Below are 21,343 nucleotides of genomic sequence, written 5' to 3' on the forward strand. Positions count from 1 at the left end.
AACCGTAAATGACGTTGTAGTCGAGGGAAAGAATGATTACACTACAAGATCATTTTATACAAACATTTGTTTGGAAGTACAAATGCTATTTAATAAATAAAAAATAATTCAAAACCACACTTTTATAGTTGTTTAACATTTTTGCAAAGGTATTTCAAAAAACCTTTGCATGGCTAAGATAAAGCCTGGACACAAGAGTGCCAATGGTCACAGCCACCTGTCTGCCCAACGACATACCACAATCTAATAACCTAGGTTTTCCACTTTTCTTTTGGAAAACCTGGTTAAAAATAATTATCTGTTAAAAACTTTGTCATATCTCATGCCATGAAAATGACTAGACAAGGTGACTTTAAAATAACAAAATGAATATAAGCATTTGCAATAAAATATAAACTATCACTCTTGCAATGAGTACACGATTGACGTTGGTATCCAGTTTAGTTCCAGTACAGAATTTATAAAAAACACCTACACCGTACTGTTAACCCTTTCGGCGCCAAATATGTCACAGAAAATTCGAGGCAGCGTGGTTTATTTCAGGCTTTCTCAGAATTTAACGTCACCTATTTTAAACTGGCATGAATTCCTTAATTTTTTATATATCTTGTTAAAATTTGGGCAATTATTAGAAAAAATAAACATATATACAAAAACAACAATTTGATTCTTTTGTACTGCAAATACTGATTGGGTCAACCTTCATATATAGCAAAGAAATATTTCAAGAAAATACCAAAAATATGCAATATTTCTTTCATGGGAAAAACAATCAGCTTAAATATTTTACATAATATCCTTATATAGTTTAAATATACACATGATCATTTAAAATATCTACAAATACTTATTTACAACACAAATTGTGATCCATACTTTTTTCCAATCACACAGTCTGACACGATTTTTTTTCCTTTTTGAGTACTATTTACAAAGTATACACAATTCTAGCTTCGGCTTGTTTAATGTTTTGAGTGAAATGTAAAGCTCATGGCATGGCATGAAGCACATAGTAATGTCAGTCAGGTTAATATTTAGCGTCCTCGTACTATCCACGACCATTGGCTCAACCGCGACCAATGCCTCCATCATATGCACGCCCTTGTTGCCTCACAGGGACAGGAATTTCAAGATCCGCTGCGTCTAAGGAATTTGCAATATTATTTATAAACATACATTGTAGTATATGTATTATGCATTACTGATACAGTATGATGATAACACAAGACAAATATTGAAGATGCAGGAATACCAGTGGTTCTCATTTCTGAGCCAAACTTTATTTTTCTATTAACGTACATGCATTGCATATTAATTTAAATAAACACTATACTTTGATCTGTAGCAAAATTAAAGCAAACATGCATAAATCATTAACTATAGGTGTATCAGGTGCAGATGATTGATTGCAAACTGTTTTTTCACTATAATTGTCACCCAGATTCCCGTCAGACATTTCCAAATCAAATTCAAACTTTGGATCAGCACTTTCACTGTCATTCACGATAAAATTCAGCATTTCTTGCCCAGTATATATACGTTTCTTTTAACGGGAGCCATATTGAAACAAACACAATCGTCCAACATTTAATCATCCTTTAAATGGCTGTTGAATTGTCATTTGTTCACGTATTTTCAAGAATCAGGAAGTGAAATAATTGTTAGAGCCTCGTTTTGAAATTTGTTTTCATGTAACAAGTTTTTTGATAATCGAAACACGCGTTTAAGGTTAGAGAACTTTAAAAGTCGACTACAGTCGCCTATGGCGCTCTACCACGTACGCTGTCGTCTGTCGACTTCTTCGTTGTGTACCGTGGGCGATTTTGGCTAGGAAAATCTGGTAGTCATCAATAAAAAAAGAGGCAGTTTTATTGGTTTCGCATGGTACCAATGCGAAAATGTGACTAGAAAAATGTATCCATTAGAAATATGCATGCATGTGATTTATTTTTCCATTTGGAATCTCATTTTATCATGCATTCCAATTCTGTTCTAATGGGACATTCAGTCTGTTAGGTTATAGTCTGAACCTGTTCCGTTTATCTACATATTTTGAATGTGTCTTATTAGCATATATTAAAGCATTTTGTATAAGAAAGATTAATGCAAAACCGTTTGTTACTTAATATTTTATTCTGCTATTTTTCTTTCTTTTTCAAATTTTAGAAAGCATTTTTATTTCTTTCTTTCATGCGTGTCAAGGTTTTTAAATGTTTCGAAAATGTTATTGATTATATGCTTTACGATGGTTTATATAGATGTATCAGTGAAATAAAATTGATATTTCACCTTTTCACACACTTTTGAAAATTTAGCCAAGTTCTCTCATTCAAATCAAACTTCAGCGCGTACACAGGGCTGAGACACCCTTTTTACGTCATTTCCAAAATGATGTTACGTTCGTATACAATTTGGCGCGATTTAAAAAAAGAATGCAATTCAAGGCCATTTTTTATCCCTTTTATGCATAAAATAAAAATACATATTTTGTTTATTTCATTGTAACATCGCAGAATATTTCACCTCGTGAACACCACAGGTGAATGATAAGATCGTTCCTAAAATCGAAACAAAAGAATGATCGTTTGTAACTTTTTATTTTGGCCTTCCCCCACCGCTTTTGCACTGTGAAAGGCCATCAATGCTAAAAAAGAAATAACGAAAAGTTTAGTTTCGTTTAAAAAATTAAGTAGCTTTATTGAAATAATTCTTAACATTTTGAACTTTTCAAGTCAGATTAATTTTGGAATGCATAATTTAAATACAAATGAAAACAACTCTTCAGATACTTAAACAAAACATATAACACACTGTTACAAGTTCATAAACCTTGAAAGGTGCTCGAGTAGTCCCACGGTTTAGGTTGTTGCCTCCTGGTAAGGGAGTCATGGGCTAGAGCCTCACCAGCCTTGCGTTCTGTTAAGGCCAAAAGTCGCTTACGTCATCAATCTGTTTAGTTTTGTATCCATGTTATATCGTTACGTCGGAAGGCAATAGTTTGCTTTGAATAAAAACTTGAAACAAAGATAATTAGTTCTTTACCATATTAAATGAAACATAGCGCAGTCTACGCCGCTTACAGAGTCCCGCCTTCGTTTTTTAACCAGAGTTTCATTGAGAGTTTAGTTTCTTAAAACTCTTCGAACTTAGTAAAAACTAAGTCATTCTGGATTTGCTAAACAATGGTTGTATAGCGCTTTATTATTGTGCCGTTATAACTCGAGTGTCATTTTGCAAATTATTATAATAAATTGATTGAGAAGCACGTACCGTTAAGTTGTAAACAATCAGTAGTAGAGGTTGATGAAAGTGCATTCGCCGCATCCAAGACTATCACCATGAATATACAGGTGTATGCACGAATATAACATACACAATTAGACTAGCAGCGTGAATATACAGATATATGCAAGTTCGCATTCATATGATTAACAACTAGACGATCGGCTTGAATACACAGATGTATATATATATATATATATATATATATATATATGCACGTATAATCTCCTGAAAAACTAAACATAAAGCGTATAGATACAGACGTTTGCACTTATGATCGCCTCAAAACTAGGATTTTCGGATGAACATACAGACATATGCACTTTTATCTCCTGAAACACTTGACTTTTGTGGTGAATATACAGACATAAGCACTAATTACCTACTGAAACGGGGTGAATATACAGACATATGCACTACGATCTACTGAAAGGCTAGACCTTCAATGCGAATATACAGACATATGCACTATTAATCTCCTAAAAATGACTTTCGGGGTTAACATACTGACATGCCTGAAAAACTTAAGATCTCCTGATAAAACTAGACTTTCAGAGAGAATACACAAATATATGCACGTTTGCCTACTTAAGGTACTATATATACAGTCATGTCTTTATGATCTCCTGAAAACCAGACTTTCAGCGTGGAAATATATAGATTTCCAGTTATGTTTTCATTAACTACTAGATATAAAGTCATATGCACAATTGTTGAACATGTCATAGAAGAGAACGACTCCTAGCAAGGACCGGTTCTCACCAGTGCCGTACTACTGTTGAACATATGACAAAGTAGAGAACGACTCCTAGCAAAGACAGATTCTCAACAGTGCTGTACTACTGTTGAACATATGATATAGTAGAGAACGACTCCTAGCAAGGACCGGTTCTCACCAGTACCATACAACAGTTGAACATATGACAAAGTAGAGAACGACTCCTAGCAAGGACCGGTTCTCACCAGTACCATACAACAGTTAAACTTATGTCATAGTAGAGAACGACTCCTAGCAAGGACCGGTTCTCACCAGTGCCGTACTACTGTTGAAAATATGATATAGTAGAGAACGACTCCTAGCAAGGACCGGTTCTCACCAGTACCATACAACAGTTGAACATATGACAAAGTAGAGAACGACTCCTAGCAAGGACCGGTTCTCACCAGTACCATACAACAGTTGAACATATGACAAAGTAGAGAACGACTGCTAGCAAGGACCGGTTCTCACCAGTACCATACAACAGTTAAACTTATGTCATAGTAGAGAACGACTCCTAGCAAGGACCGGTTCTCACCAGTGCCGTACTACTGTTGAAAATATGATATAGTAGAGAACGACTCCTAGCAAGGACCGGTTCTCACCAGTACCATACAACTGTTGAACATATGACAAAGTAGAGAATGACTCCTAGCAAGGACCGATTCTCACCAGTGACGTACAACTGTTGAGAATATGTCATAGTAGAGAACGACTCCTAGCAAGGACCGGTTCTCACCAGTGCCATACTACTGTTGAACATATGTCATAGTAGAGAACGACTCCTAGCAAGGACCGATTCTCACCAGTGACGTACAACTGTTGAGAATATGTCATAGTAGAGAACGACTCCTAGCAAGGACCGATTCTCACCAGTGCCGTACTCCTGTTGAACATATGTCATAGTAGAGAACGACTCCTAGCAAGGACCGATTCTCACCAGTGCCATACTACTGTTGAACATATGTCATAGTAGAGAACGACTCCTAGCAAGGACCGATTCTCAGCAGTGCCGTACTCCTGTTGAACATATGTCATAGTAGAGAACGACTCCTAGCAAGGTCAGATTCTCACCAGTGACGTACTACTGTTGAACATATGTCATAGTAGAGAACGACTCCTAGCAAGGACCGATTCTCAGCAGTGCCGTACTCCTGTTGAACATATGTCATAGTAGAGAACGACTCCTAGCAAGGACAGATTCTCACCAGTGCCGTACTCCTGTTGAACATATGCCATAGTAGAGAACGATTCCTAGCAAGGACCGATTTTCACCAGTGCCGTACTCCTGTTGAACATATGTCATAGTAGAGAACGACTCCTAGCAAGGACCGATTCTCATCAGTGCCGTACAACTGTTGAACATATGACAAAGTAGAGAACGACTCCTAGCATGGTAAGATTCTCACCAGTGCCGTTCTACTGTTGAACATATGTCATAGTAGAGAACGACTCCTAGCAAGGACAGATTCTCACAAGTGCCGTATAACTGTTGAACATAGGTTGTAATAGAGAACGACGAACGACTCAGGACTATCAAAGACCGGTTCTCACCAGTGCCGTTCTACTGTTGAACATATGTCACAGTAGAGAACGACTCCTAGCAAGGACAGATTCTCACAAGTGCCGTATAACTGTTGAACATAGGTTGTAATAGAGAACGACGAACGACTCAGGACTATCAAAGACCGGTTCTCACCAGTGCCGTACAACTGTTAAACATATGGCATAGTATAGAACGACTCCTAGCAATGAACGATTCACCAGCGCCGTAAAACTGTTTAACATATGTCATAGTAGAGAACGACTTCTAGCAAGATCAGATTCACACCAGTGCCGTACAACTGTTAAACATTTGTCTTTGTAGAGAACGACTCCTAGCAAGGACAGATTCTCACCAGTGCCGTACTACTGTTGAACATATGTCATAGTAGAAAACGACTCCTAGCAAGGACCGATTCTCACCAGTGCCGTAATTCTTTTGAACATTTGCCATAGTAAAGAACGACTCCTAGCAATGATCGATTCTCACCAGTGCCGTGCTACTGTTGAACATATGCCATAGCAGAGAACGACTCCTAGGAAGGTCAGATTCTCAGCAGTGCTGTACAACAGTTGAGCATATGTCATAACAGAGAACGACTCCTAGCAAGGACCGATTCTCACCACTGCCGTACTCCTGTTGAACATATGCCATAGTAGAGAACGACTCCTAGCAAGGACCGATTCTCACCAGTGCCGTAAAACTGTTGAATATATGTCATAGTAGCGAACGACTTATAGCAAGGACCGATTCCATATATTGAAGAATACAAGAACTTTTTCAGTACTTGTTTGTAGATCTAATGATGATTGACAATTCATACGAGCGTTTTGTGCATATGACACACGAAAAACGATGACTGTGTTGAAGTTTGCTTTCATGAGAAAACTTTTTATATCAACTTTATGGCCGACTCTGGTAAGCGTAAATGATCCTTTAAATGGCCAATTACCGATGACAAAGTATGGCGCGATATGGCGGGCATCATTTAAGTGATTGAAACGCCGGTGCGGACCACTAAGGCAGGTCGCCTTTTTTATGTTCATGAAAATGTACTGACGCTTGTGCGCGATGAATAAATGACAAAAGTGTGTTGAGTTAAATCCATGACAGTGAATAGTTAGTCTTTTTAAATTTCGTTAGTATGACGTTGTTTTCTCAACACTGCGTTGCTGTATTGAAAAACTGATATATTGAAGCTAAAAAGTAATGGGCGGGACAGTTAGAGTTTATAAAGTTTCTAATCAATAATTTTTCTGGATTATTTAGAAAAAAAATCACTGCTGCATATCAATATGTTGAACATCCCATTGCGTCGTAAAGCTGAAGATGTATGGATCTCACATGTAACACCCAAAATCAAGATCTAAATATATTTGCTGCTTTTTTATTTTAAATAGACTTTTTTAATAGATATGTCATCATCTTCAATTGAAATAAGTTAATATTCTTAACCGTACAGGTTTTGCTATAAGAAGCTTTGTACGTTATGGAAATGACAGTGTAATGAACCGGACAAGTAGGTATAGTGAACGGGACATTTAAATTTAGATTTATTAAGCATCGCTGTATTTTTAAAAACCTGAGTTCAATTAACAACTTGAATTATTGTCACATAGAACTGTTATATACGATATGCTGTTTATTTTTTTAACAAAAGATAGTTGTGTTTTACGATGTTCTTAACACAGGTCATGTGTATTTTTTCAATTCATGTTAGCAATCTAACTATTTGTTTGATATTTCAAATAAAAAGCATAAACGCAATGTCTGATTTATTTTTTCTGACTCGGATATTATATAAGCATAAAAGGAAAGTCAATGTGCAGTGTTTTAAGTAAATAAATACGGAAATAAACTATTTTTCAATTTAGCGCTGTGCTACGAAATAGCTATAATATCGTGAGGGTGGTATACTTTAAAATATCATATCTCAACAATCAATGAACCCCAACTGATAAAACTATAAAAAAGTAATATACACCAATAACATGAAAAGCAAATGATCGCACTCACATTTCTCTCTGTAAACAAAGAATTAATGATAAGCATAATCATAATGCTCTTATTTGAAAAATTGTGCAGCATATGGCGTTCTTAATAACTCCTTTTCCGTGAATCAGTTTGAAAGCGGCAATAATTTGTACAAAAAACAATTATGTCTTCCAGCAAAGTATAACATTGTTTTAAGTGAAGGAAAGTTTGGATTTAACGTGACATTGCACTGGGATTAAATGTAGGTAAGTATATACTTAATAGTAAGGACTATTGCTTGTGAACACAAATGTTTTCAGTAAGAATGATAATATTCAAATACTATTCGCTAAATATCAGAATGGAATAATCATTATTAAATACTATTCGCAAAATATTAGAATGGTAGTAATCAAATACTATTCGCTAAATATAGGAATGATAAGTACGAAATACTATTCGCTAAATATAAGAATCATAATTATCAAATACTAGTCGCTAATTATAAGAACTTTGTTATATTTTGCCCGACCGCGGGTTGAGTTGCGGAGTCACGTCCATGGGATTAAGACTTACTGGAAATTTCTGGGGTCGGTTTCAATAAAGATCTTAGTGGGTTTTAGTCGTAAACTGAGTCTGAGTGTTACACTTTCATTTGTTTTCGCAACATATTTCTGTAAATTGAACTATAGCCCGTATTAAAATGAACACAAAAACAGCAAAAAACAAACTGTGGTGCCATTTTGGACGTTTATACTAGGGATGCAAGCGAATATTCGAATATTCGATCAAACGTTTGGTATTCAAATGTCAAAATCGGTATTCGAGTATTCGATGTTTTGTTGTTGAATACATATTTTGCCTACAACTCAATTGTTGTGTTAAAAAATTCGTTTGTCTTTTTTTTTACAACGATTGCCCCATAATACCAGAGGTGTGAATGTAATGACAATACACTATACACGCGTCATATGTCATTTAGGGACATATCGTAGGGTACTATAAAAGGTCCCCGTAATTTTACAATAACTGTCTGTAAGACAATTGACACAAAAGTCCGGTTATTTTCGGTACATTTAAATGCCTCTTCCAATTAAGGAATAAACTAGTTCCCGAGTTGGTTTGGTTTTTCCATAGTTTTTTTTAGTAGAGGTCAATCCCAGAACGAGGCTGCTGGTCCTACGGAAAGACCCTCCATTGGCGTATAAAGCCATTTGACCAGAATTCCATCTAAGTTTACGTTGTTTACAAATATGAAGGCCGCGGAATATAAATTAAAAGTTTTTGTTTTTTTTCTTTGTTCATTATGTATTACTTTTTGTCTTTCTGAAAAGAGGAATTTTAGAGGCTCATATGGTGAAATTCAGGGTATGTCGCGCGTAGTGGTTACGACAAAGTAGAACTAAAATGCCCCGGCTATTACTTTAGCGAACAATATAATAGTTTACTACAACTTTTAAAAGATTTAGTGTGGTAATCAAATATTCGAATATTCGTTCGAAAGAATTTCCGAATATTCGAATATGAATTTTGCCATTCGTTTGCATCCCTAGTTTATACAGATTCAAAATTACAATAACAACTCCAAATCGTGTTTCAAAAGGGTCCCCGTTGTGATAATGCATATTGAATTGGGTATTAAAAAGGTCGAGTTATTTTTATAATGTGTGTTGTCAAGTGTTGCCAAATTTGCTTTGTGTTTGTTTGGCCTTCATCCATGTACCTTTAAACTGATCTTGGTCCTAGTGCCTAGACATGATATCAGTTAGATTTTAGGCTACTGTCCTTAGTTCTATTGCCTTAAAACATGATATGTGTTAGTTTTAGGATAAGTTCTGTCTTTGGTTCTAGTTCCATTTAACAAGATATCAGTTAGAATTTAGACTGCTGGTGTTGATCCTTGTGCACATCGGCAAAAATTTGGTTATATTGTAGGCAACTGTCCTTGATCCTTGTTCCTGATAACACGATATCAGTTAGATTTTAGGCTACTGTTCTTGGTCTTAGTGCCTTTCGACAGGTTATCAGATTTTAGGCTACTGTTTTTAGTTCTTTTGCCTAAAACATGATATTGGTTAGAGTTTATGTTATTGTTTTTGGTGCTAATTCCTTTAAACAGGATATCAGTTAGAATTTAGAGTATTGGCCTTGATTCTTGTACATTTCCACAGAAAATTGGTTACATTGGCAACTGTCCGTGATCCTTGTGCGTTTCAACAGGGCATTGGTTAGATTCAAGAAAACTGACCTTGGCCCATGTGCCTTTCAACGGGTTATTGGTTTGATTTTAGGCTGTTGGCCTTGATCCATGGGCTTTCGACAGGATATTGGTTATATTTTAGGTAACTGTCCTTGGTCCTAGTGCCTTTCAATGGGATATTGGTTAGATTTGAGGCTACAGTCCTTGGTCCTAGTGCATTTCAATGGAATATTGCTTAGATTAGAGACCACTGCCCTTGGTCCTAGCGCCTTTCAGAAAATTGGTTAGATTTTAGGCTACTGTCCTTGGTCCTAATGCATGTCAAACCATTGGTAAGATCTTAGGCATTTGTTCTTGGTCCTAGTGCCTTTCAGAACATTGGTTTGATTTTAGGCTTCTGTCCTTGCTCCTAGCGCCTTTCAATGGGATGTTGGTTAGATTTTAGGCTTCTGTCCTTGGTCCTAGTGCCTTTCAACAGGGTATTTGTTAGATTTAAGCCCACTGCCCTTGGTCCTAGTGCATTTCAATAGGGTATTGGAAAGATTTAAGGCTTCTGTCCTTGGACCATGTGCCTTTCATAGGGATATTGTTAGAGTTAAGCCTACTGTCCTTGGTTCTAGTGCATTTGAATGGAATATTGGTTAGATTTAAGCCAACTGTACTTGGCCCTGGTGCATTTCAATGGGAAATTGGTTAGATTTTAGGCTGTTGGCCTTGGTCCTAGTCACTTTCAATGGGATATTGGTTAGATTTTAGGCAAATGTCCTTGGTCCTAGCGCCTTTCAATGGGATATTGGGTAGATTTTAGGTTTCTGTCCTTGGACCTTGTGCCTTTCAATGGTATATTGGTTAGGTTTTTGGCAACTGTCCTTGGTCCTAGTGCCTTGCATTGGGTTATTGGTTAGATTATAGGCAAATGTCATTGGTCCTCCCGCCTTTCAATGGGATATTGCTTAGATTAGAGACCACTGTCCTTGGTCATAGTGCCTTTCAGAACATTGTTTGGATTTAAGGCTACTGTCCTTGGTCCTAATGCCTTTCAGACCATTGGTAAAATCTTAGGCAAATGTTCTTGGTCCTAGTGCCTTTCAGAACATTGGTTAGTTTTAGGCAACTGTCCTCGGTCCTAGTGCCTTTCAGTGGGATATTGGTTAGATTTAAGCCTACTGCCCTTGGTCCTAGTACATTTCAAAAGGGTTTTGGTAAGATTTTAGGCTTCTGTCCTTGGACCTTGTGCCTTTCATATGGATATTGGTTAGTGTCCTGGGTCCTAGTGCATTTCAATGGAATATTGGTTAGATTTAAGCCAACTGTACTTGGCCCTAGTGCATTTCAATGGGATATTGGTTAGATTTTAGGCAAATGTCCTTAGTCCTAGCGCCTTTCAATGGGATATTGGATAGATTTTAGGCCTCTGTCCTTGGACCTTGTGCCTTTCAATGGCATATTGGTTAGATTTTAGGCAACTCTCCTTGGTTCTAGTGCCTTGCAATGGGTTATTGGTTAGATTATAGGTAAATTTCCTTGGTCCTAGCGCCTTTCAATGGGATATTAGATAGATTTTAGGCTGTAAGCCTTGGTCCTAGTGACTTTCGATGGGATATTGGTTAGATTTTAGGCTACTGTCCTTGGTCCTAGTGCCTTTCAAAGGGATATTGGTTAGATTTGAGGCAACAGTCCTTGGTCCAAGTGCCTTTCAATGGAATATTGCTTAGATTAGAGCCACTGACCTTGGTCCGAGTGCCTTTCAGAACATTGTTTGGATTTTAGGCTACTGTCCTTGGTCCTAATGCCTTTCAGACCATTGGTAAAATCTTAGGCATATGTTCTTGGTCCTAGTGCCTTTCAGAACATTGGTTAGTTTTAGGCAACTGTCCTCGGTCCTAGTGCCTTTCAGTGGGATATTGGTTAGATTTAAGCCTACTGCCCTTGGTCCTAGTACATTTCAAAAGGGTTTTGGTAAGATTTTAGGCTTCTGTCCTTGGACCTTGTGCCTTTCATAGGGATATTGGTTAGTGTCCTGGGTCCTAGTGCATTTCAATGGAATATTGGTTAGATTTAAGCCAACTGTACTTGGCCCTAGTGCATTTCAATGGGATATTGGTTAGATTTTAGGCAAATGTCCTTAGTCCTAGCGCCTTTCAATGGGATATTGGATATATTTTAGGTCTCTGTCCTTGGACCTTGTGCCTTTCAATGGCATATTGGTTAGATTTTAGGCAGCTCTCCTTGGTTCTAGTGCCTTGCAATGGGTTATTGGTTAGATTATAGGTAAATTTCCTTGGTCCTAGCGCCTTTCAATGGGATATTAGATAGATTTTAGGCTGTAAGCCTTGGTCCTAGTGACTTTCGATGGGATATTGGATAGATTTTAGGCTACAGTCCTCGGTCCTAGCGCCTTTCAACGGTATATTGGGTATATTTAAGGTTTCTCTCTTTGGCCCTAGTGCTTTGCAATGGGTTATTGATTAGATTTTAGGCGAATGTCCTTGGTCTTAGTGCCTTTCAATGAGATATTGGGTAGATTTTAGGCTGCTGGCCTTGGTTTTTGTGACTTTCGATGGGATATTGGTTAGATTTTAGGCTACTGCCCTTGGTCCTAGCACATTTTCCACGGTATATTGGTTAGATGTTAGGTTGTTGGCCTTGGTCCTAGTGACTTTGTACAGGATATTGGTTAGACTTTAGGCTACAAGCCTTGTTCATAGTTTCTTTTGGAAGGCCATCGGTTAGATTTTAGGCTACTGTCCTTGGTCCTAGTGCATTACAACTTATTTAGGTTTGATTTTAAGCTTCTGTCATTGGTACTTCTGTCCCTGTGCCTTTGAACACGATATCAGTTAGAATTTGGGCTACTGGCTTTGATTCCGGCGCCTTTCAAAAGGATATTGGTTAGCTTTTTGGCAATTGTCATTGATCCTAGTGCCTTTCAATAAGACATAATTAAAGATAGAGGCTGCTGTTTTTGGTCCTAGGCATTGCAACAGGACATAAGTTAAGATTTAGCCTACTGTCCTTGGTCCTTGTGCCTTTCGACAGGTCATTTATTAGATGTTGTGCTACTGTCCTTGGTCCTTGTGCCATTTGACAGGATAAATGTTAGATTTTAGGCTACTGTTCTTCTTATTCCTTGTGCCTTTCGACAGGTCATTGGTTAGATTGTGTGCTACTGTCCTTTGTCCTGGGCTTTAGGACAGGACATTGGTTAGATTTTAGGCTTCTATCTTTGGTCCTTGTGCCTTTCGACAGGTCATAGGTTATATTTTGTGCTACTGTCCTTGGTCCTTGTGTCTTTCGACATGTCATTGGCTAGATTTTGTGCTACTGTACTTGGTCCTTGTGCCTTTCAACGGGATATTGGTTAGATTTAAGGTAACTGTCCTTGGTCCTAGTGCATTTCAATGGGATATTGGTTAGATTTAAGGTTACTGTCCTTGGTCCCAGTGCATTTCAATGTGGTATTGGTTAGATTTTAGGCTACTGTTCTTAGTCCTAGCGCCTTTCATTGGGATATTGGTTAGATTTTAGGCTGCTGTCCTTGGTCATTGTGCCTTTCAACGGGATATTGATTATATTTAAAAAAAACCCTATACATTATACATTTATCGTAAAACATATCTTGTTTCCTCTTAGACTTCTGCTTAGGACCACAAAGAATTTTCTAACACATTCTAAACAAATATTGTTTACGTGAGTACGTGATAAAACGTGTTATGGTAAAACATATACAGTCAAAACACTCGAAGTCATTGGGACCTTCGGAAATACTTAATGATAACGAACGTTCGATTTAACCGAAATTAAAAATATGTATATCGAAACCGAAATTATTCGACTTAACCGGAGGATCGAGATAACAGAGCTCGAAATAGAAAATTTCGACTGTTAGCCAAATTACATACTTAAAATCGATTTTGATAAATGAAAATGGTTTATTGCGCTTGTCATAAGGATATTTCCTGTATAACTTCTAAAAACTCTTAAAGAAATAAATATAACGCATATTCTAGAAAAATATTAGTGAGCTTAGCTTAATCCTGTTGTAAGGGACTTAAGTAATTAAAAGTAAGAACATAATATTTAGAATCTTAAGACTTTAACGTAACGTTTGTTTTCAGCAGAAGCAAACTTCGACGTAGTAGTAAAAAGTAAAGTAGGTTATAATTTAAATTTAAATGTCTAGTATCCTATTCAGTTCTGACAAGGTTAGCTAGAATATGTGTATATTTTTGGCTTAATCAGTTATTTTCTGAAAGACAATAGTTAAAGGCTTATAAACTGCGGTGGTGAAGTAATCAAATATAAACCATTTTATAGACAAAAAATTGTTATTTTAAAATCTTTTTGTAACGAAAAACATTTGAAAAAGTTTAGATAAATCAGGATCCGATCCCAGAACTTCTATAATTCTAAACGAGTACTTAACGGCGTCAAAATGTAACACTTGTCAATAAACTTTGCGAACATGAATCACGATTATATCGAAAATTGATAAATGTTATATGTAATCGTTAAGCAACTCAATAGACAAGGCAACAGATGGTCCCAAAATAGAAAAATACAGTATTTCCTCAAAACAAGCCTAGAACTGTCAATACGGGCTTATCTGGATCAATATTACATCATCTTACATGCTTAAAAGAATAAACACAACAATCATATCGCCTTCTTAGCTGAGTTTCCATGTTTGAAAATATCGCATAATGGTTTCCTAATTTAAAAAGTGTCTGCAGGTCATGTGATCGTTTTACAGTTACAAACTTAACTGTCAATAAGCATTTAAGCGACTCGGTGTCATTTTCAGCAGAGTTAATCTCTTTAAAAAAAATCCTTCGAACAATTTCATCACCGATATTGATCTGTCGGCCTCTGTGTCTACGTTGTTTCGCATCTACTTTTTCGCTATGTCCATTATTGCGGAAGCCATGAAATGTGTATGCTTCTTTTCCTTGTAATCGTATCATCTGGCTTTTGTCCCTTAAAAGTATATGGTTACGGATAGAAACGCGTTCTAGGGGCCTAACGCCTCTAGTAATATGTTCTCATTTCCAGACTTGCAAAACACAACCCGTGTCTGCACATATGCGTGTGGCTACCCGTACAAGTACAAGTTGTAATATCGTTTATTAAATGTCTCTTCAATGTGTACTGAAGATATTACCGCCCAACCACCACACGCCCCGCATGCCATTGAGTAATGAATACTTTTTTTTCTATTTAAATCCTGCATAGCAAATTTTCACCGAATAATTTAGCATGTTGAGTTTCTGTGTACCGTGAGCAAGACCATGAATACCGCCCACTAAACACGTTTGTACTGGTAGACTTAGTGCATCCTCGGCACCCCAGCGTATTCATAACCTATATGATAAGTAATGAGTACGCTGGGGTGCCGAGGATGACTCGGTGAGACTCGCATAGTTTGCCTTGCTTGTAATAAATTTGATCTACATGATGCTGCTGTATGACAATTACATTTATCTCAAATTTGAAATCGTATCAGATATAGACTTTATTATTTTTACTTCAACATTACTAGATGACGTAGCCCTCAAAACGTGATCCACACTAATACACGTCAGCATACTTGCAGCGTTTCGCAACACCTTTCTTATAACCTGTACGATGTCACATAAAATACTAATATTAACTGCTTTAAACACTGAAACTACGAATATCTTCTGTGCGTTTGCAGACAAGATGAAGACAGGGACTTTTAACTTCGTGCTTGGGCTGTCCGTGGGTCTGGTTATTGCCTACATGGGAATCACATACTTCGCAAGCCCAGGGACACTTGGGTTATCAGCCAGCGTGAAACACATGACCATCAGCGAGGACGGACCCAGGGTCGAGGTTCCAAGAGACTCGTTTCTTACTCACGAGGATCTTGATAAGATACAGAAAATCATCCGCCCTGTACAGTTTCAGGACGCGCATTCGCATCATGGTAAGTAATGTGTTTACGGATTTACTACCCGTATCATCATAATCACCATCATCATCATCATCATCATCATCATCATCATCATCATCATCATCATCATCATCATCATCATCATCATCATCATCTTCGTGGTGGTGGTGGTGGTGGTAGTGGTAGTGGTAGTGGTAGTGGTAGTAGTAGTAGTAGTAGTAGTAGTAGTAGTAGTAGTAATAGTAGTAGTAGTAGTAGTAGTAGTAGTAGTAGTAGTAGTAGTAGTAGTAGTAGTAGTAGTAGTAGTAGTAGTAGTAGTAGTAGTAGCAATAGTAGTAGTGGTAGTAATTGTCGTCGATGTCGTCGTCGTCCAATATCATAAAAATATTTCTTTTCTTTTTCACAATCCCCCTCCTTCTCATCCTCCTCTCCTCCCTCTCTCTTCTCCTTCTCCTCTTCCTATTCCTCCTCCTCCTTCTCATCATCATCATCATCATCATCATCATCATCATCATCATCATCATCATCATCATCATCATCATCATCATCATCATCATCATCCTCGACAACAACAACAACAGCAGCAGCAGCATCACCAACAACAACCTCATCATCAGCATCATCTTCAGCATCATCATCATCACTACCACCATCATCATTACCATCAACATCATCATTATCATCTTCATCAACCCAGCTACACCAATATCATGATAGTCGTTGTCATTGTCACCAACACAGTCGCCATCATCTTCATTGTCATAATAGTCATCATCATCGTCATTATGCTACATAAAATCATCAAAATATATAAGGATTTTTCAAGCAGGCATTCGTTTTGCACATAATGGCATTACTGCGAACTGCGATCGCTCGAGAACGCCGAGGACCGAGTTGAGACCTCAAGGGAACCGATGTATCGAACGACCGGAATTTCAATTTTCCAGTCTGTTATGGAAATATCTTTCAGTGTATTTTAAGTTTGAAGTCGTCAAACCGACTGTTTACTAAGACACCGATTAAAAAAAATATCAGTAAATGAATAAATATATTTTTTTATTTTTACAAAACTGCCATATAGCAAAGTAAAGTAACAAGAAGGAATTATTTTTAGAGAGTCCGATGTTGGTAGTGTTTATTCATATCTTTATTACTCATTTACATTTCTCACAATTAACTTCTTGTCATTAACTTCTCATAATTATCTTCTCAAATGCCCTTATCAACTACTATCGGTCATGCGTATACAGTGATAAACGGGTTTTCACACCTTATCAAGTTGCCTTTCAACTGTCATTGCCATTTTTATAACTTGCGAAAGTTCTAACACCCAGTAATTGTTTGTTTATTTTGGAACACGCGTTCGGGAAAAAGGGTGAAATTATTACCTCGAGGGAGCCAAAAGGTTTTGTGCATAATTTGTGTACTTGGGACCGACTATATTGCTCGACTCCTCGGCATATATAGGTTTCGATGCAGCGTAGGTATTTTTTATAGGAAAATAGAAGGAAAAATGTGTGTGTGAACATCTATTTAATTCATCTGTTTCAACATCGTAACATACAAATGATGGGCATCTATATTTCTGGAATAGTTTGTGTCAACTTCCTTTTAATATATTCTTTAATTAAACACGAAACATTTTCAGACGACAACAGAGAGGCCAAAGAACTGTACGATCAAATACGGGTTTTACGCTGGGTAATGACTAATCCACAGAATCTGGAGAAAAAAGCCGTACATGTGCGTGCCACGTGGGGCCATAGATGTAACAAGCTTATTTTTATAAGTTCAGTGACTAATGACAGTTTTCCTACGGTGGGAATTGATGTTCCCGAGGGTCGCGAGCATTTGACTGGTAAAACTATGAAAGCATTCCAATATGTGTTCGACCACCATTTCGATGACGCTGATTGGTTTATGAAAGCCGATGACGACACTTACACTATTTTAGAAAACTTACGCTATTTCCTCTCGGGTCAGAATAAAGACTCGCCAATTTTTTTCGGTCACCATTTTAAGGTAAGTGTTAAACAAGAATACTTTAGCGGAGGCGCGGGGTACATAATTAGTAAGGAGGCGCTAAAAAGATTTGGTGCTCACGGAACGAACGCATCCATGTGCCGCCAAGATGGCGGAGCTGAGGACGCGGAGTTTGGCAAGTGTATGCAGAACTTGGGGGTTAAAGTCGGCAACTCCACTGACCGGTTCGGTCGGAGTCGATTCCATTGTTTTGACACGGCTACACATTTGATGGGCAACTATCCAAGGTGGTATCATCTACTTGACGCGCACGGAGGCCAAAGTGTGAGTAAATGCAGTTAGTTACTCATTTCATTGACTCGTAGCTTCATATAAAATAGAAAGTGTCACGTCTGTCTGACATTTAGCGATCAATTTGTACTGTTCGTACCTCATAAATCATATTTGACTCCTAACCTTATGTACATTGATTGTACAGAAAACTGTTATTTTCTCTGTGTGGATAAAGAATCTTTTCTACTATTTATTATAAAATAAGTACTCTGTTTAAAGCATACTAGTTGCTTTCATAACACCGAATCATTTTGTCCCTTTTTTGCTCCGGAATAAAGTGCTCGTATTCATATAAATCTGACGTCGTATTCAAAACCTTGATAAAGCGGTGCAATTTATCCTAAATAATTATTTACTTTTACCCTTTCAGGGTCGGGCGAGCATCTCCGACTATGCAATAAGCTTCCACTACGTTCCCCCGGCCAGGATGTACGAACTGGAATATTTTACTTACCATTTTAGACCGTACGGTATTCATTTTGGAAATCAAGATTTAAATCAGGAAATGACGTAAAACCGGAAATGACGTAGTAGTCAAAGTAAAATAATGTTTAGAATAGACCTCACCAAATTGATAAGTTGTTCGTCGGATTTTTTTCCAAAAAATAATGGCGAAATAACAATACAAATATTTGTTTTGCATTTAGCAAAAAAGGAGGAGCGAGCGAGCGAAGAACGAACACTTAGATACTTTTACTCCAGTTTATTCACTTATTAACTAAACAATAATATTGTAAATAGTACAAGGAAAACATCCGAGGGAAAGAATGATTACACTACAAGATCATTTTATACAAATATTTGTTTTGAATTACAAAAGCTATTTAATAAATAAAACATAATTCAAAACCACACTTTTATAGTTGCTTAACATTTTTGCAAAGGTATTTCAAAAAACCCTTTGCATGGCTAAGTTAAAGCCTGGACACAAGAGTGACAATGGTCACAGCCACCTGCCTGCCCAACGACATACAACAATCTTATAACCGAGGTTTCCAATTTCCTTTGGAAAACTTGGTTAAAAATAATTATCTGTTAAAAAACTTTGTCATATCACATGCCATGGAAATGACTAGACAAGGTGACTTGAAAATTAGAAAATGAATATAAGTATTTGCAATAAACTATCACTCTTGCAATGAGTACACGATTGGCGTTGGTAGCCATTTTAGTTCCGGTAGAGAATTTATAAAAAATCTACACCGTACTGTTAACCGTTTCGGCACCGAATATGTCACAGAAATTTCGAGCCAGCGCTAGGTTTATTGCAGGCTTTCTCAGAACTTAACGTCTACCTATTTTACACATCAATTCCATTTCTTTAAATATCTTGTTCAAATTTGGGCATGTAATAGAAAACAGAAACATATATACAAAAACAACTGTACTGCAAATACTGATTGGGTAAACTTTCATATATAGCAAACAAAAATATTTCAAGAAAATACAAAAAAAAATATAATATTTCTTTAATAGAAAAAACAATCAGCTTAAATATTTTACATTTGAATAATATCCATATATAGGTTATATATACACTTGATCATTGAAAAAATCTACAAATACTTATTTACAACACAAAGTGTGATTCAATTTTTTTTCAATCACACAGTCTGACACGATCGTTTTTCCTTTTTGACTAATATTTACAAGTTATAGACAATTCTAGGTTCGGCTTGTTGAATTTTTTTGAGTGAAGAATGGTAAAGCTCATGGCATGGCATAAAGCACACAGTTATGTCAGTCAGGTCTATGTTTAGCGTCCTCGAACTATCCACGACCATTGGCTCAACCGCGACCAATGCCTCCACCACATGCACGCCCTCGTTTTCTCACAGGGACAGGAATTTTAAAATCTGCTGCGTCTGAGGAATTTGCAATATTATCTATAAATGGTCAGTGTAGTATACAGTTTTGCATATGTACTATGCATAACTGATACAGTTTGATGATAACACAAGAAAAAAATTGAAGATGCAGGAATACCAGTGGTTCTCATTTCTGAGCCAAACTTTATTTTTCTATTAACATACATGCATTGCATATTAATTAAATAAACACTATACTTTAATCAGTAGCAAAATAAAAACAAACATGCATAAATCATTAAATATATGTGTATCAGGTGCAGATGACTGATTGCAAACTGTCTTTTCACTGTAACTGTTACCCAGATTCCCGTCAGACATGACCAAATCAAATTCAAACTTTGGATCAGCACTTTCACTGTCATTTACGATGAAATTCAGCATTTCTTGCCCAGTATAAATGAGTTTCTTTTAAGCGGGAGACATATTGAAACAAAAACAATCGTCCAAAATTTAATCAACCTTTAAATGGCTTTAGAATTGTCATTTGTGCACATATTTTCAAGAATCAGGAAGTGAAATAATTCTTAGAGCCTTGTTTTGAAATTTGTTTTCATGTAACAAGTGTTTTGATAATTTGAATACTCGAAACACGCGGTTAAGGTTAGAGAGCATTAAAAGTCCTACACAGTCGCTTATGGCGCTCTACCACGTACGCTGTCGACTGTCGACCTCTTCGTTGTGTACCGTGGGCGATCTATCTGCAGATAGAGTTGGGATCTCTAATCATTGAAGTACTTGGGGTTTACCTTTTCGTTTATTATTATTATTTGTTTTATTGATAAGTTTCCTCAAGTTAATGCATACTTTGATAAGATTTACCTTTTGCGTTTTATCTTTATTAAAAATTGTTGGGATAAGAGTGAGGTTTATGCACATAAACTGGTTTAAACCGCTAGTAAATTTACATTTTACTGACCATTCCAAGGCGGTACCTAACAATTCTTGATAAACATACCAACTATATATATATATATATATATATATATATATATATATATATATATATATATTATAGTATGTATGCACTGTGCTGTTTGTAGTTTTGTGCTGTTCTATGTTTCTTGTTTGTGAATTTGTGTTCTATGTCTTTGGCGTTTGCTTCTGAGCATGTTTCTGTAGCTTTTTGCATATATATTGGGTCGGAAAATCTGGAAGTCATAAATAAAAAATGAGGCAGTTTCATTGGTTCCGCATGGTACCTATGCGGGAATATGACTAGGAAAGGTAGTCTGGCGAAAGCTGGAGCTGAACTCGGTCCGCCTGATCACTATAAATTTTAAAACAGCGACTTCGGAGACAAATGGCAATACATGGTTATTGAAGAGTAATAAATTATTACATGATATTTCATTGGAAGAGGAGTTGTCTCCTCTGCCTGATCATGCATATCGATATAAAAATGATTTTGTCTGTCAATTTTCCCACGATATGTATGAAGAATGACGGAGGAAGGTAACATGATTGTTGATGATGCCTATATCTG

At 36.9% G+C, this 21,343-nt stretch overlaps 1 protein-coding gene across 2 annotated transcripts; it reads left to right on the plus strand.

The window, feature by feature from the left end:
• The first annotated feature begins 7,714 nt into the window (after positions 1–7,714).
• LOC128229040 (glycoprotein-N-acetylgalactosamine 3-beta-galactosyltransferase 1-like) lies at positions 7,715–18,815 on the plus strand. Of its 2 annotated transcripts, none has more exons than XM_052940686.1 (4): positions 7,715–7,825; positions 15,455–15,706; positions 17,322–17,980; positions 18,360–18,815. In XM_052940686.1, exons 2-4 carry the CDS (start codon positions 15,460–15,462, stop codon positions 18,501–18,503), a joined length of 1,050 nt encoding a protein of 349 aa, XP_052796646.1. In that variant the 5' UTR covers positions 7,715–7,825; positions 15,455–15,459; the 3' UTR covers positions 18,504–18,815. The 2 variants fall into 2 exon arrangements, with proteins under 2 accessions (XP_052796646.1, XP_052796654.1); XM_052940694.1 differs by having other exon boundaries at positions 7,732–7,821.
• The last annotated feature ends 2,528 nt before the right edge of the window (positions 18,816–21,343 follow it).

The sequence above is a fragment of the Mya arenaria genome, chromosome 1, assembly GCF_026914265.1.
Source record: "Mya arenaria isolate MELC-2E11 chromosome 1, ASM2691426v1".
Lineage (NCBI taxonomy): Eukaryota > Metazoa > Mollusca > Bivalvia > Myida > Myidae > Mya > Mya arenaria.

Coding starts and splice junctions, on each gene's coding strand:
- LOC128229040 (XM_052940686.1), top strand. CDS start 15,460: ATGAAGACAGGGACTTTTAACTTCGTGCTTGGGCTGTCCGTGGGTCTG. Junction 15,707..17,321: donor GGACGCGCATTCGCATCATG/GTAAGTAATGTG, acceptor AAACATTTTCAG/ACGACAACAGAGAGGCCAAA. Junction 17,981..18,359: donor ACGCGCACGGAGGCCAAAGT/GTGAGTAAATGC, acceptor TTACCCTTTCAG/GGTCGGGCGAGCATCTCCGA.